Below are 18000 nucleotides of genomic sequence, written 5' to 3'. Positions count from 1 at the left end.
AGGTACAGAGAAGGGCTACTAGGATGATCCGAGGAATGAAAAACCTGTCTTATGAAAGGAGACTCAAGGAGCTTGGCTTGTTTAGCCTAACTAAAAGAAGGTTGAGGGAAGATATGATTGCTCTCTATAAATATATCAGAGGGATAAATACCGGTGAGGGAGAGGAATTATTTAAGCTCAGTACCAATGTGGACACAAGAACAAATGGATATAAACTGGCCACCAGGAAGTTTAGACTTGAAATTAGATGAAGGTTTCTAACCATCAGAGGAGTGAAGTTTTGGAATAGCCTTCCAAGGGAAGCAGTGGGGGCAAAAAACCTATCTTGCTTTACGATTAAACTCGATAAGTTTATGGAGGATGATGGGATAACATGATTTTGGTAATTGATCTTTAAATATTCATGGTAAATAGGCCTAAAGGCCTGTGATGGGATGTTAGATGGGGTGGGATCTGAGTTACCCAGGAAAGAATTTTCTGTAGTATCTGGCTGGTGAATCTTGCCCATATGCTCAGGGTTTAGCTGATGGCCATATTTGGGATCAGGAAGGAATTTTCCTCCAGGGCAGATTGGAAGAGACCCTGGAGCTTTTTCACCTTCCTCTGTAGCATGGGGCACAGGTCACTTGCTGGAGGATTCTCTGTTCCCTGAAGTCTTTAAACCACAATTTGAGGACTTCAATAGCTCAGACATAGGTGAGGTTTTTCGCAGGAGTGGGTGGGTGAGATTCTGTGGCCTGCATTGTGCAGGAAGTCAGACTAGATGATCATAATGGTCCCTTCTGACCTTAGTACCTATGAAAAACCACAGTGAGTACAAGCTACTTGATGTTAATATTGTAATGTGACAATTATATATGTAGTTCATAGGTGATTTGTCAGGTGTGACAATCATAGGGACAAGCTATAAAATTCCTCTACTTTTTTATATATTTTTCATATTATGCGCATCCTACATTCTTTCCTTTGGCTAGTGGTAAAGAGGTAAATTGATTTTAGTTCGGCCCTATTGGAGGCAGATCCTCAGATTATGTATATGAGAAGTCCCAATGAATGCAATCACATGAATAAGAGTATGCATATGAGTACTTGCAAGCTCAGGGCCTCGGTTTTTACAGCCTTTAACAGTTTAGGCCCTGATTAACATTTCCAAAAGCACTTGTGTGCCTAAAACCCTGTGAAAGCTAATGGGATTTAGGCACCCCAGTCACTGAGAGCCTTTTGAAAACCTGTCTGTATTTGAGATCTCTTTCTGGTTATTCACTACACTCTGAGACCTCTCCACCTCTTAGGGATCCCACTGTTGCATTTCAGGTTGGCCGGTGGCAGTGCTCTTACTAGTGATGGGGTGTTGTGGTGTGGAACTTGCTCACTTCTGACATTTGTCTCTCTATGCTTTTAAAAATTATCTCAAGATATTTATTTCAAAGAGGTTTTTATTATCCTCATGTTGGTTCTGTGCTCATTACTTTCTCCTTCTGTCTGTACTGGGCTCATCTAAAGTGCTTTTTACCTGCTTGATTTTTAAATGATGTATGTATTTGAATTGTTCTTCATATTTTGTATGAAGCACTCTGAGCACCTGGGGGTTGCTCAATAAAATGTATTATTCTGTCTTTCAGATATCACTGCTGATTGGATTCATCTGTGTGAAGAATTCAGCGTGGACAAATTACAGTGCATCCGTCTACTTTGAAACTGTCACCATGTGTGACTTGATTATGATTCTTGTTTTTTATTTTGTCTACCTTTTCAGAGCATACAGAATGCTCACCTGTATTAGTTGGCCACTTGCGGTAAGTGACATTGGTGGGATTGCTACCCTGCACCTCTCATGCACTAACCTCTTTAGTTGCTCTATCTGATTATTTGTGGAGCCACTGCTTTTTTCTCTGTTTCCCTCTCTTCTTGTCCTTCATGAATCCTTTGACCAGTCACTTCATCTTTCATACTGCCTGCTGAACTGGAGCATGCAGGCACTCTCCCACATTCTTTGAGCCTGATTCTACTCTGCCTTACACCAGTATAAACTGAGTTACTTTGATGCAGATAAAAGAAAATGAGAGATCTTCATGTCCAGTGCTCTTCTTAAGTTAGCATTGAGCAGATAGGCCCTGAGTCAAGAAACATTTTAAAGTTAAGGATGAGTGTAAGTTAACACATGCATAATTGCTGTCCTGTATACAGATGCTGTGGAGCCCATCTCATGGGATAAGGAAACTTTACTTCCTTGAGGGCAGAGTAATGGACAAGCTATAGATGGCCCATTTTAAGACATGCTGGAAAAAAAAAAATCTCTGTGTGTGTGAGTGAGAGAGTTTGTGTGTGTGTGTTTGTTTTTTTACTGTGCATTTGTTTCCGATTTTAAAACTTCTTCTAAACTATGTTGTATTTTTGGAGCTGATCTCCAGTTCTTCCTTGTTCCTTGGCAAGATTTATTTCAGCAACTTTTATAGTTACTGTCCTGTTACTTGTGCTTCCAACTGCTGAGTTACATTGCTTTTTCCGCTATTGATCTCAACCACTGATGACATTCACAGAAGACAGGGTGAGGGGACAAGTGCACCATAGTCATCATCATAATAATACACTTCTATACCAGTCTTCATCCACAGACCTCTGCAAAGGTGGATGAGCCTCATTATCTCTATTATAGAGGAAGAAGAGCTGAGGTCCAGACTGGTTATGTGACTTGCCCCAGATCTCTCACACACTAGTATCAGAGCTGAACCCAGATCTGACCATTTTGCCACATGGATTGCATGCCAGTTACAAACTTTTCTGTTTGCGCACCTTACTCTGAAAAGTGGTAGCATCTCCTCTGCAGAGCTGTCTGACAATTGTGGTGTAGTTTCAGGAAAATCTTTCAACTTTTTGCATCAAAACTTGAAATTTTGATGAAAAATTCCATCACCCATTATGGGTTGTGACAGCGTCTGACCAGCTCTACTGATATGCCTGCAGCTATGGGAGAAGGAAAGCTTAACATCAGAAATACAGCTATTCCATGGGATTATTTCCTATGCCATCATTCCCTTTCACTAGTTTTCTTCTATTTTCCTCTTTGCTTTATTTCCCTCTAACCATTCTCTTTTTCCTTCAAAATCCTCCATACTACTGATGTGTTATGTTACACTCTTTTCCTCCCCCAAAGTAATGTACTCTTGGGTGTTGGTGCAGATTCATTATTATTTGTTGTTGTTTTATCAGGAATTGCTGTGTTTATGAAATGTAGCATAACAAATGAATGGGTCACCAGTCTGTAGCAATCATGAGCCACATCCAAAACCTCAGGTCTGCAGATCCTCATGTTTACAAGATGTTTGAAATCTGAATTTTCCAGATGGACACAACCTTAATAACTGATCAAATCTTGGATCCATATGACTGCATATTATAAGATAGCCAAAATTCAGATTTGAATTTTGTAGCTGGGGCTCATGTTGAACTCTGATTATAACCTGATATTTTGTACTTGGTTAATGCAAACAGGAAAAAGCTGTAAGCTTGTATTACACATAGTGGCTGACACTGAATAGCTGATGAAATTGAAATCAGTGGCAATTTTTTCACTGACTTCAGTGGAGCCAGGATTTCACCCATTATCTAGTGGAGTCTACAGTCAATGTTATACGTCACTTTGGTTTTCAAACTCCACAAATTGCAGATAAATGCAAACAAAACACAAAGCTAAATACCACAGTTGTGATTATTTGGTGACTACATATAATAACATAACACTTATGTGAAAACAGTCCTATTAGGAATTCTTAGATCTATTGTTAAATATAGGCAAGGCTTCTGGGAGATTGTTGGGTATCCATTGAAATGCTAAGTTAAATGTATATCTGCTGTTACCCCACATGAGAATTAGGCCCTTTGAGTCTGTATAATAAGAATTACAAAGGGATCTTGCATTCTTATAATGTTAATTTCTGGAGAAAATCTAGACAAGTCTTCAAGTTTCTTTCAAAGTATTTAGCCTGTTTCTACTTTGATATAACTTTTATTAGGGTATGTCTTCACTACCTGCCGGATCAGCGGGCAGCGATCCCTGAGCACTCTCCCGTTTACTCCTGTACTCCAGCTGCGCGAGAGGTGCAGGTGGAGTTGACGGGGGAGCGGCAGCAGTCGACTTACCGCGGTGAAGGCACCACAGTGAGTCGATCTAAGTACGTCGTCTTCAGCTACGTTATTCACGTAGCTGAAGTTGCGTAACTTAGATCGATCCCCCCACTAGTGTAGACCAGGGCTAAATCTTCGTAGATGTGGCAATTGCATCTTTCCTCTCATGTTCATTACATTGGACAGTTACAGGCCTGATTCTTCACTGCTGATCCGATTGTGAAAAATTGGTGCAAAATACCATCAGATCAGAATGGTAGCATTTTCCATCCACTTTGCACAGGTGTTAGCAATTGGAGAAGATACAGAGTAATGGGGATTTGGGGAAATTATGTTACAACTGCATGACTAGGAACTAGTTACACTACCTCATCGTTGAATTAGAATTCATGTACTCCACCATATTCCAAAGAGTCTACCATGCTGTACCAAGTCAAATATAGCCCTCAACTTTCCATCCCACCACACCCCATCCCAGGGTTGTGGGATTTCCTAGGATTTCCTAGGATTTCCTGTAGGATGTTCCTGTCTCATCTCTTGGTTTCCCATGGCAGAGGGTCATGTCCTCCTCTTATATCCTTGTGGAATTAACACACTGTACAAACTGCAGTGAGTCAGCAGAACTTACTTAGCAGCTTTACACAGGGCTCTAACTCTCACTAGCAGGTCAATCAACAGATGAGTCCCGCATCCTTGTGTGAGATCCTAGATCTTGCCATTCTGTTACAACATGCTGTCATTATGCCTAATGACATATTAATCTGTCTCAGAATGAATTAAAAGGGGGAAGGTCCTGCCAGGAAATTAAAGAAGGCGTTAGACTGTTTTTAATGCAAACTGTATACATAATTCACTGGATTGATGTCAGATTAAGGAATGTGCACATACTCCTTTCTTACTGTAGATCAGCATTAATTTTACATCTTCCCCCCTTTTTATTAAAGAATATATTTACAATTGCAATCGCTCCCCCCCCCCTCCAAAAAAAGTGCACCTCCCAACTATTCAGGCCTCTTCTGATTTTGCCTAAAGATAAATGTTAGAGGTGTGGCTTGTATGAGAGACCAGTTCAACCTAAATGCTCAAAAGTGACTAGTGACTTTGGGTGACGCAATTTGTGAGTGACCAATTTGAGACACCTTAAAGGAGCCTGATTCTTTTGAAAGTGCTGAGAATTCCTTTTCTGAAAACCAGCTGCGTCAGTCACCAGTTGAGTACCCAGAACTGACTGGTAAAAGTTTTTTGACTGGTAAAAAATAAAAAGAATTTTGAAAGTGTAGGCTGAAGTTCATGTTTAATTTCTCTGTCTCTCAGTATTGATTACAGAAAGACCTGAACCTAAATTCTGGATCTGTATAGCCCCCAAACTTCATGGGGATTTAAAATCCAGATCGACATCCAAATCTTGCAAGAGGCCCAATGTTTTTACAATGAACCAAACCAAACTCCTGGATTGAAACCCTTCATACATGGGAAGTGCTTAAAATCCTGATCCAAATATTGTCACTTTTGCTTATCTCTCATTATAACCAGTGTCCTCTCAAGATATCATGTTCTATTGCACATAGATCACCTGATTAAAAGACTGTATGAATTTTCATATCTTAGCCTTTTGTTTAAAAAATTGTGTGTGGGGGGAAGCATATTAGATTTTGTTGGCTGCAGTTTCCCGAACATGATTTAGTTCCTTCAGCCAGGAAGGGAGAGACTCCTAAACAAGAAGAATTTCCCTCCAAAATACAGTTATACATGTTCCAATCACCAAAAAGAATCCACTTCTGCGCCACAGAACTCATAAATAGTCATCGGGAGTTCAGAGAAGCAAAGATATAATTGAAGAAGGAAGAAAAGGCACAAATAGCAGCATGACAGTTTGCAGTACTGATATAGAGAGCAGAGCTGGGAGGGAGAGTGTGTTTCTGTGTTTGTGAAGTGAATGAGATTTCACATATGTTCAGGGCTTGAGAAGAGTGTAAAGAGAAACTGGAACTTCCATTCTGTGGGAAATTCTAACATTTCTTAAATGTTGTTTTTGTTCTGAATTTGAATGAAAAGCTGAAATTTCCAGCAAAAAAATAATTCTGATAAATGTAGGTTCAAAATTATCACAACATTTTGTTTTGATCATGTCTAATTGTCTAGATAATGTCAAAATATTATAATATAAACCATAAGTATATATATGATAAAATATATTGTCTTTATATTATTATAAAATGAATATTTAATATAATATAAAAGCCTAAACGAAATTAATTGAAACAGTAGAGTTAAAACAAATCATTGTACCTTACCAAAATGAAATGTTTTGACGTTCTTCATAGTGAGAAAGGTGAAACAATTTGTTTTAATTTTTCTCCATCTAAAATGCCATAGAAATTTTCCTGCAAAATGCTTCAATTCTGACAAAACTGAGTTTTGGGGGGAGAAAGACGGTCATAAAAAATGTTTCAACTAGCTCTATCATTTAGCTGCTCTTCTGCCACATACAATGTACACTCTGCTTGAGAGGTTCTTTGGAGACTTGACATTAGATATGAGGAAACTTGTTTTTTTGTGGGGTGGGTGTCTGGTTTTGTGGGTCCTGTCCTATGTCCTGTTGTGTTTGTGGTAAGTTGCGAGTAGATCAAGCAAAATTTAGCTCTGTTAAAGACCTTACTGTCATGGGGGGGGGGGTGAAGCATGTTCTTCTGTTTACCCCTACACACCTGACCAACCACATCCTGAAATCTAATTCTGTTTCCTTCTCCCCACTGAGCTGCTCTGAAACATGCTACCACAGCCAGCCAGCCTGCCTGCCTTTTGTCTACCTGCTTGTTGGTTTGTTTAAATGCTTTTCTGATATGTTTCCCTTCTAAACAGTGCTATGTTTGTATTTTCAGGAACTTCTCCATTATTTAATTGGTACACTCCTGCTTCTCATTGCCTCTATTGTGGCAACGTCAAAGAGCTATAGTTCAGCAGGACTCGTAGCTGGAGCGGTAAGGCTGTTCGTTAGATAAGTGTTTACTAGTCCTGACACTTTGTTACTCTACATTAGGAATTTACTGCTTTCAGCTTTATTTTCTTTACAATCCTGTCTTGTTTGGTCTCCATGGGTGTACTATCTTTTTGGCTTGTTTCAATTAACATACCATAACTACACAAAAGAAAATTGATTACTGTGGGATTCCAGTTCCCTACATTGGGGGAGATTAGACATGTTAAAGAGGTAAAACACAAGGCTCTAGCTGCTGCAAAACACAAAGAACCAATGGGTTTTGGTGAAGGATTAAGTAACTTTACTTCACTACAAAACAAGGCAGTTTGTCAGTTTAGCAACAAAACTTATCATGAGCACAGCATCCCAGTGCTCTGCTCTTTGCATTTGCTCCCTACTTAACAGAGTCCAGTTCAAGGTCTGTGTCATGAGAACTAAAGCCCACCATGGGATTGGCCCTAGCTACCTCTGAAGTCACCTCTGCCTCCCCAGTCATGAACTTCCATAGGGATTGATTGGGGGAGGTGCCTATATATGGGAAATTGAATTTTGATGGGAACGGGATTTAGACTGTGAAACTCACTCCACCAAAGCCCAGATCCTCAGAGGTATTTAGGTTCTTAAATATTTTTGAGGCTCTGGGTCTAACTGTACAACTCATCTCTTTGACTCAGCTTTCCCTTGAGTAAATTATTTACATTTACACACATTTAAGAAATCTTAAAAATGAATCAAGCTACAAGCAGCAAAGAAAAAAAGAGGGAGATTGTTGTTTGTTTTGGGAGGTATTAGCATTCAGCACACTTTTGGGTGCACAGGGTGAAAGTCGCCCATGTACAGAGATCCTGCATGAGATCTATGTACCATTTAAAGCCTTCGTAAACTCTAATTTGTGGGCATAAATGATTCAGATGCTTCATGCAGGCACAGTGGGGGGAATTTCCCCATCAATGAATAAATAATTATGGAATTTGAATGCATGGGATGCTCTGCAGTGTAGATAAGTGAACATGCTTTCTTTTTACATATACCGTTTCTTTTAACAGACGTTTGGTTTCTTAGCTACATTCCTTTGCGCTTTGAGCATTTGGTTATCCTACAAGATCTCATGTATTACTCAGTCAACAGGTAAGAATCAAATGTTAAAACTAGGCAGAATACTTCACAAATGGAATATTTATATTTTCCATGGCAGAGTTTGTATGGAAGAATTTATTAATGTTCTGTATGATGTAGCTCAATATATTTACAACACAGTACTTTAGCATGGTCAATTGACACAGTAACTTATTAACAGCTAACAATAACAACAACATAACCTACATGTAATAATCAGTGAATACTCCATGTCCTCATACCCCCCAAAAGAGTTCATAGTGGCTTCCTGCATATTTTTTAATCAAATAAATTAATTTGTTTGTGGCAAACCAAACTGACTCTGACTTCCTTTTTAAAGATGCAGCTGTATGACTGTTTGGCCACTGCAAGATGTTTGTGCCTTTCTAAAAGGGATATCAAAGAAGAGGGTCCACCATGTGCCAGGAGGAGAGAGTTGACATTTGTGTGATTGGATTACATACAGTAGATTTGAAGATTTACTTGAACATCTTATGCAAGGAGAGAAACAACCAATGTTGGAACCAAAGAATTTGGTGTCAGAACAGTTTGATGGCAAAATCTTTTTTTTCTGAACTTTAGAGAAGTGCTCTTTCTGTCTCGTAAGCTGGTCTTTGGCTCCCAGTTACATGCAATGAGAATATTCAAACCTCCTTTGGAGAGTTGTTTAATTAGGATCTGTATGATTTTAAAGATGGAAAGATTAATTCTGATTTCCTCCATGCATTTGCAGAAGGGAAATTCTGCAAATTCACCTCTGATTATTAATCTTCAAGGATAATTCCTTTAACAAAGCAACTCTTTCACACCAGTCTGTGCCTGGGAAACCTGCCTTAAGTTCTCTTTTACTTTCTCTTTTGTTGTCACTGATATTTTTTACATCTGTTCGGCCAGCATCAAAAAATCCTTTTTCAGGAACCATGTCTTGGACAACTCACTGTGAATGCTCCCTTCTAACCTCAAATGTAAACTGAGTTTTCTAGATGCCAAAATAATTAATTCTGTTCCTACATTTTTAATATACAGTCATTCATAACCCCCCCAAAAACTCTTTTCTCTGTACTGTACAATAGGTATGCAAGAACATATGCTTAGTGGTGCACTAAGTCTGTTGCTTTCCTCCTCATATATATGTATTTGCATATTTCCATTCTCCCCTCCACAGAAATAACCCATGGAGAGGGTAATTGTGAGTTTCCCAGAAATTATTCTCTCCGGGGGGGAAAGAAGGGGGCGAGGAAGAGAGTGTGTGTGTGTGGGTGCATGCATGCATTTCTCCTAGAGTAGAACCATCTTGCTCCTCCTACATAACCTTCAATCTGTAGGGATACCCCTTACCTCTGCTCTGTTAGAGCTGTTCTTTCAGGGACACTGTCTAGTGGGGCTGTTCCTGGATTCCTCCTAAAGTGGGGTTTCTGAGGAGGAAGAGGGAAACAGTGCCAGTTAATGCAACCTAATTCTGCACTTGCCTTCCTCTGTCGTCCCCCTCATCCGTCTGTTCTCTCTCCCACCCCCCCCACCCCCCGCAGTTCTGGAGATGAGCAAATCCTGAGCTCCCCCGCCCTACCCTTTCCCTAGTCCATCTCCACAGAGCCAGAAACTCCCAGAGCCCTTTTCAAGAAAAGGGGAAGTGTGGCAGAGCTCTCCTCTTCCTGAGTTTGTAAATGAAATTGTGATTGACCTAATTTTTACATTTGTATTAGAAAATTATTCCAGTGTAAATCTGGCTCATGAAACAGCCAGGGGTAAATGTGCCTTAAATGTTACAGATTTTTAACAACATCCCACTCTGGCCTCGTTTTGTGCCTTACAGCTGTGTCTGGTATTTGTTCTGTTCACTGCAGATAGGATGTCTAAATTCACACAATTTAAAAAAAAAAAAAGTGCTTAGGAATAGTGTTGCTGCTCTGGAGAACATAGTCTCCTATTTATCTACAGCCCACATGCAGTAGGTGCATGCTTCCTTGCTGTGCCCTGCCAGTACACCTCAGCCAGTACCGGGCAAGTCTGAGAAGAGTTAATTCTCTATGCCTCTCTTTGCCTGCTCTGCTGAAAATGCCAACATCAGGGCTGATGCTGTGTGTGATGATACTCGCTCACTGACTAAGCCTCCCTGAGTAATTTTACCCAACTTTTGGTGACTGGTCACTGACCATGATTTAGACTTGGGCCCTAGAGGTTTAAGGACAGATTTCTTCCAGGGCCAGAAGGTGAGTATGTATTAGTGATATACTACTTCTCTTCCCCTCCTGTGAGGGGAATGCTCACAGTTACTATGACATTCCCCAGGCCCTCTTCCCCCACCCAGCCCCGTGGAAATGGACTTCTGACACAGCAAAGGCAACTACACACTGTCCTACATATGCAGCTTCCACATCCTCACTGACTATAGTACCCATGCAGAATAACCTGTAGGCAAGCAGCGATGAGCCGAGAATTCTAACAAAAAGCTGAGATCTCTCAGAACAACGCTGGTTCCCACAGCTCGCAGTCCATTCATCTTTCCTAGGCTTTCTTCCATACTGCAGTGGTGTCTCTGACCCCTGTGCTGCACTGCCATTGATGGGCCATCCCCACCCCACCAGACACCCCTCCTCCCCCACCCACCCACATCCCAGGTTGGAAAAATCCCCAACTAGGAGTTCAATGCACCCTAAAGGTCATAGCATTTCTGGATATCATTCTGTGATGGCCTGAAATGTGTTTTCTGGAGAACTAATGGAAACTCTCCCTTTGGCTTGCATCTGTATGCAGAACAAAATGCTGTGAATTTGCTCTATAATATCAAATACAAGCGTTTAAAAATGAATGATACATTTGTCTTACAGAAGATATTGGCTTGAAAATGAGCCTTTGTGGTTAGAGGATGCCTATGCAGTTTGTGACAGCTTAATTCTCCTTTTAATTGCTTTTAAATTGTTCAGCTTTTCATTGCGCACCTTTCAAATAGCGGTTGCATATGTTCTGCAAAAGCAGTTGAGAAAGATTCTTCAGAAAAGGGCTGAGAGGAGGAGCAGCAGATTACTGTGTCATACGTGCAGCCTCGAAGAGCAAATCACTATGCGAGTGTAGTTGGCATGCTGCCTGTGGCAAAGAAGGCTAGGAGAATTCCAGCGATTACCAAACAATGGTACCTGATACAAATACTGTGAGTGAAGGATTTTCAGTGGGCGCTGAAACACATTGCTCTCTACAGAATTCCAAAGTGAGCACAGGAGGGGCGTCTCATTTAACTGTCACCTGTCATAACTACCGTAATAAAGAAGCTAGCAAATATTAACAGCCTTCAAGTTGTTGCACACCTGAAGGAGCAACAAGATAGAGCTGGAGAAGTGCTTCCTTTTAGCCTCTCTCGTCCATTATTTTCATATTTCACATCCTCTTTCCTTCTGAGTATACATTCTGCGCCAGCCAAAGGAAAATGTTATAAATCGTAACCTGAGCCTGAGGAAGGTGGCATCAATTTGCAGGTGAATCACATAGCTTAAGATGAAGTATTTAATGCTTGGATCTGTAGTCTCCATAGCCCATACAGGAGGAAACCTGCAGCCTGGTCCATTTATACTTAAGGAGCTTCAGGCCTTGTGCTCTGTCAAGGTGATAATGCAACTCTCAGCTGGGTAAAGTAGGGGCATCCTGCTCTAAGATGTATATACCATCATTTGAGGTGACAATCGCCCCCCCTCCCCCCAATATGCATGGCTTATACACACTGCTGTCAATGTTCTTCTGGTTAGAGCTTAGCACGCTCTTTTGGTGCCTGTCTCCTGTTGTCCCTCTTAGGCATATCAGGGTGCTGGGCTGTATTTCCACTTAGAACTATCAGGAACTCTCATCAAGTGGAGGTCTCCCCTCACCACACTTTGTTGTAGGTCCCACCTCAGAGCCTGTGTTGGCTCCCAGTACCCCCAAGTTCAATGGTGGCCCATGGAGTGCAGTAACTGAAGCCAGGGTCGGGAGGCGAAAGTGAAGGAAACTGCTCCACACAAGATCAAAGCAGACACCAACCGCAGGTAGGGCATGGAGTTCAAGCCAGTACCTCCCCTTCTTATGCAGCCGGGGTAATTGTGAACTGCCATCTACTTCCTGCCTGCAGCCCAAGGGAGGAGCAGCAGAGCTGGAGCCTGATTCTACATCAACCTGCCAGCAGAAGGAGAGGTCAGAGAGGAGTGATTGCCCCCACGCTCTTTGCTGGTGGCTGTAAGTGGGTCCCTATAATTTTGTTTAGGGGTGGAAAAAGAGCATCTGCATCCCTGACTCTGGAAGACAGGGACAAACAAGGCCTAAGTGCAAGAGGAACCGTGCAGGGGGCCAGGAATGAGCAAAGGGTCTGGTTTTGAGGAGGGACAGAGGGCCTCAAATCAGTTTTGTGATTTGAGTCTCAACGCTGAGAAAACACTTACCTATGAACAGGTTGTATAGCTAAAAGCCATTAGTGTGTCAATTGTGACAGGACACACAACAAAACATGTTGCACACTAGGTGACTGAGAGGCATAGGAAGCGGTCTAATGAATTGTAAAAAGCAGAATATGATGAGAGCATTGCTGTGTTGTGGATATGGGTTTTCCCCCCATGTAAAGAAGCAGAGATCCTAAAGTCCATGGGTAATTCAGGGGATACTGTACTTCATTTCCTTAGTGTCTTAAAACAATGCAGTTACTTTAATTTCAATTCAGGAAGTGGCATAAATGCAGGAAGTAAACTACAGCAGCATCTTACAACCCATAGATATTAACAGTTACTACGGGCTGGTCTGCAGTGGCAACTTACATTGGCATAGCTATGTGTCTCAAGGGTGAAAAAAGAATCTACTCCCCTGAGGCCAGCCTAACCTCTGGTGTAGCCAGCGTTCTGTTGATGGAAGAATTTTTCAGCTTACCTAGTTCCTGCCTCTTGGGGAGGTGGATTACATATCTCAGCAACAGAACTTCACCTGTTGGCATGGGCAGTGTCTACCCTGACGCACTGCAGGTACCCCTGTAACAGTTTAAGTGGAGACAGACCCTTAGGGACTGACCATTGCCAAGAAGCATAAAGTGCATTTCCTTTATTTCCATGAGTGTCAGACTTTTGGTGTGGAAGATCAGTGCTTCACCTTTTCCCTGACATCACTTTATCTGCTAACGTGACCCTGGAGGCTTATTTTCAGCATCCCAGTGCAGCTTCTCATGGGACAAATACTAACTTGAGCCAAAGCCAAGATTGTTTGAGCATAGCACAGTAGTGAGGAGTGCTCCTCACTTTCAAATGTCTTTTCCTTAGAGGAGAAATGGCTAGGGAGAATCAGTTCAGTTAAAATGCATTAGTGGGCTTCTGCTTTCAATCTCTTTAGGTGAGCTCAGATAAATAGTTGACTTTTGGACTTCAACCAAAAAAAAAAAAAGGCCCCAAGTGCTCTGAGTGTACAGAACTGTTATGTGGTTAAGCTGGTCTATCAATAAGAACAGGAGTACTTGTGGCACTTTAGAGACTAACAAATTTATTAGAGCATAACCTTTTGTGGGCTACAGCCCACTTCATCGGATGCATAGAAGGGAACACCTAGTAAGAAGATATATCTATACATACAGAGAAGGTGGAAGTAGCCATACAGACGGAAAGAGGCTAATTAATTAAGAAGAGCTATTATCAGCAGGAGAAAAAAACACTGTTGTAGTGATAATCAAGATGGCCCATTTAGACAGTTGACAAGAAGGTATGAGGATACTTAACATAGGGAAATAGATTCAATATGTGTAATGATCCAAGTGGTGGGCCTTTCACCCCAGCAATGAAGTTCAAAAAGGGTCTGGTGGTTCTGTACACCTGCTCTTCTTTAGGATGTGCAATACATCACTTTTTTGGGGGGGGCATAAAACCTTTGCAGTGGACTGGTTCACTGCCTTTTTTCCTACTGTTATTGTGCCAGTAATTTTCTTTGGCTGCAACAGCCGAACCACTGAAGGCCCAAATTGCCTCTACTTTTCTGTGTTTTGTACAGCTTTATCTGCCTTCACACAGGTCTCATAGCCTGGCACCATTGAAGCTAACAAGCCTGTAGGCCTTTCATGGAGAGGGGCCTGTTTGAGCCTTGAGTTCCCATAACCAACTGCTGTTAGCAGTATACCAATGATCCAGAACATCTTAGCATACTGGAACAGAAGCTGAATATTGTATGCCTAGCTAAAGGCTCTGGCTACCAGCAAGAGACATTCTAAGGCTATGTCTACACTTAAAATGCTACAGCATGGCAGCTGTGCACCTGTAGAGCAGGCACTTACTACAGCACCGCATGTTCATCCACCGCCCGAAGAGATGGTAGCTAGGTTGGCAGATGAGTTCTTCTATCCACCTCGTGCTGTCTACAGCAGGGGTTAGGCTGACATAGCTACATGCTCTCAGGCATGTGGATTTTTCACACCGAGATGTAGCTATGCCAATGTGAGTTTAGACCAGCACCGGTTGTCTACTCATGCATGGCTTTCTTCTTCATGAACCATGACCAACATAAGTGCACAGTGCTAAAGTTGTGGCAATTAAAGCTATAGGGGTGCCAAAGAACTCCATTCATACCTGCTGTTCAGTAGGTTGTCATACATGAGAGCTTTACAGTTAGGTCCAAACCCTATTAAGCTAGGAGCATCCTTTTGTTGACTCAAACTTTACTGAATAAGAATCCTACTGCCTGGAATATAAGTTGACCTAAATTAGCGAAGTTTGTTTTTTTTAATCGCAGTATTACGTCCTCTGCTCAGCTACATGAATCTTACAGGCCCTGAAGCCAAATCTCTGCATCCACTTTATCATAGCAGTCAAAGCTTTATTAAAAGTTGGTATTGTCATAAAGTGTAATGACAATGAGGTTTAATATAGCAGGCAGGGAGGGTAAGAGGGGCTTACCTCAAACTGAGGATCACTCATTGTCTTCTGGCCTGTGTATATAATTCCACCTGCTTCTTTGCTGCTGTATTACTATAAATAAAAATGGACAAAATACACTTCTGACTTCTGTGTGGAGGGTATGACCTCAAACCCAGTTAAGCTGCCCAGGAAGTCAAACCCCTGCTCCCTCACTTCCTTGAGCTCCCCAAAGGCTTGCTAAAATTTCCCATACTCCACTGCTTCAGGAACTGTGGGCCTGATAGCCAATGGAAGTGTTCACTTTGCTGCCCTCCAACCTCACAAAGCATACCTACATCCAAACAGACTGGGAAGTGCAGACACACAGCTGTGTTGCTTGTTACACCGGTGCAACGTCACTGGTTTGGTTGCCAGCCTGAAGCAAATAAGAGAGCAGGTGCTTAACTGCAGCTCAGAAACAAACATGCAGGTGTCCGCATTGAGAATTTTGGGCCATCTTCCCACTGTTGTTCTACCACAAGTGAAGCGACACAGGAGGCTGGAGTGCATAGGGTTACCATACGTCCGTATTTTCCCGGACATGTCCAGCTTTTTGGTTCTTAAATCGCCGTCCGGGAGGAATTTTTAAATATCTAAAAACGTCTGGGATTTTGCCATTATTCTTCCCCAAAGAAGAGTTGATCATTCAAGAAAGAGTGAATGTTGATCACTCAAGAGAGTGCCCGCTTTTTCCCCCTAGCTCCCAGTGCTTGCTCCACAAAACAACTGTTTCACGCAGCTTGGGGGGGGGGGGGAACGCAGTATGGTCAGGGGAGGAGGTGGGGCTGGGGCAGGGATTTGGATCTGGAATGGGGGCAGGGCCGGGGGGGTAAATTCCCCCCTGTGGAGTGATCTCTTTTTTGAATGTTCGAATATGGTAACCCTAGGAGTGCAGACAGGAGGCAGGTGTTTTTAGCAACCAACCCCCTATTCTGAATGGGGCTAGAAAATACAGAGGTAAAGCACACCTGGGTCCTATCTGCACAATGGGCACTGAGTGAACTGCACACAATGGTGACTTTCAGGTCCTGCCTGTGCTTTTATAAACAGTTCAAGAAAGCATGAGTGCACATGCATAGATGCTAAAAAGACAAACAAACAATGGGAAGTAACTGGCCACAAATTCTGGCTGCTGACTAGCCAGTTATTAAATACTCGGTGAGAAACCTGAGTGCCAGACCCAGCTGTCTATACTGCTAAGCCATCTGCAGAACACATTATGAACCAGGTACTCTACTTAAGGTAAGTTTGAGAGAGGGGCTTCATGGCAGTTATTAAGCATACCCCAGCTGCAACAATGCACACATATTTGATACAAACACAGGAGTCATTGTTGAGTAATGCCCTCTCCCATCTTGTAATAAATACCCAAAAGAATTGGATCTGATTTGCTATTTACTATGCATTACTCTAGCTGGGAGGGTGACGGAAACCAAGCTAAAGGAGTGCTATAGCACTAGGCCTTGCCTGCCAAAGAGGAAGTTCCTCTCCCTTCTCCAGCCCTCAAACTGGGACTTTGATTTTAATAATTAAAAAAAAAGTGTTTTCTGTTGCAGAACAAGTCCTGTTTCCCTCCTACAGTCAACTAATTTACTAGTTCATATGACCTCATCATCCCTGTGATTAGGGCTGCTGTATGGTCATGGCAATTTTTCCAAGTCACAAGGTGAAAAGGGCAAAAGCTGTATCACTGTACCAAACAAAAGTCAGATAGTGCATTGTGACTCTGCCAACCTCTGTGTTTCTACTGAAGTGTGGGAAATGAAACCACTGAAAGTGCAGTAACAGTTACAGACATCAGAGGTCTTATCCCCAAGTTGATCCAATCCAATTCTGGCAGAAGATAAAAACCATCCCTGGAAAATCATTGATCTGATCCTTTCTTTTTAAAAAGGCCTGGAGGCCATACTGGGAAATTAGTTGCAGGTTAGAAATCAGTTTGCACTAGTAAAATATCGAGTAAGCTCATTTAGCAACACTCACCAAGAGAAGGACTGTGAGGTTAAACCAAAACTAATGTAAAACTAGAAGGGGGCAGGGGAGGATTTTGAAAGTTAATACCAAGCAATTCTCATTGATGGAGTTCTTTTGCCCTCTTGTGGGCAAACTTTTCTGCTGCAGCTTTCTCTGCTGGCTGACAGTACACAGATATGACACAACATACATGCTGCCTCTAACATTTGGAGGGTGGGTAATCACACACAGAGCAGAAGGCTCCTTTGTGCCAACAGAAGAAGAGTCCAGGAATATAGGGCACTTAAAACTACCTCGCTTTCTCATCACCAAATGGTAATTGCTTTAATTGACAATCTTTACCAGCAAAATAGAGGCAGCCGCATAGACTACAAAAAAGGCCTAAAGCCAACATCCTTTTCAAATGGGAAAGCCCAAGCTATTCTGGTTGCTTGGAGCACACACACAACTGCCCAGCTCCTTTGAGGAGGAAGAAAGAAGATTCTTATTAGTATATTGACTGAATTAGAGTATACATGGGACTATTCTAAATAAGCTGGTCCGAGAAAGCCTGGCTTGCTCAGGGGACAGGCAGCTGAAGAGGGAAGAATTTCAAACATCCACATGATTTAGGAGCACAAGTCCTATCAAAAGTCAGTGGGATTTGTGCCCCTAATTCCCATAGGCTCCCTCAGAAATCTCACGTAAGGATTCTTCCAAAGCACATTTTTGAAAATTAATGGAAGACAAAACATTAAAGGCCATAGACTTTACAAGAGATGGATTTAGTCAAAAGGGGGAGAAATAATTTTATACGTACGGTATATTGAGGGCTTTAGGCCTCTATGACCCAACAACCAACTTCTCTTTCACAGACACACACACACTCCTTAGCCACCAAGGTTGGTCACCATCATCATTTCTTCATCTTTGGTATCATCTCAC

The 18000-nt window shown here is 42.0% G+C and overlaps 1 protein-coding gene across 1 annotated transcript in view; it reads left to right on the top strand.

Moving 5' to 3' along the window:
* The window catches only part of CMTM7 (CKLF like MARVEL transmembrane domain containing 7), a 46485-nt gene extending 31285 nt beyond the window's left edge, over positions 1 to 15200 (top strand). Inside the window, exons 2-5 of the mRNA XM_084619264.1 lie at positions 1623 to 1796; positions 7008 to 7106; positions 8152 to 8233; positions 8562 to 15200. Coding sequence (XP_084475390.1) covers positions 1623 to 1796; positions 7008 to 7106; positions 8152 to 8233; positions 8562 to 8575 — 369 coding nt within the window. The 3' untranslated portion in view covers positions 8576 to 15200. The remainder of the gene's footprint in view (positions 1 to 1622; positions 1797 to 7007; positions 7107 to 8151; positions 8234 to 8561) is intronic.
* The last annotated feature ends 2800 nt before the right edge of the window (positions 15201 to 18000 follow it).

This window comes from Lepidochelys olivacea (genome assembly GCF_965140295.1).
Source record: "Lepidochelys olivacea isolate rLepOli2 genome assembly, chromosome: 2".
Lineage (NCBI taxonomy): Eukaryota > Metazoa > Chordata > Testudines > Cheloniidae > Lepidochelys > Lepidochelys olivacea.
This window is presented reverse-complemented; position numbering and strand designations above follow the sequence as displayed.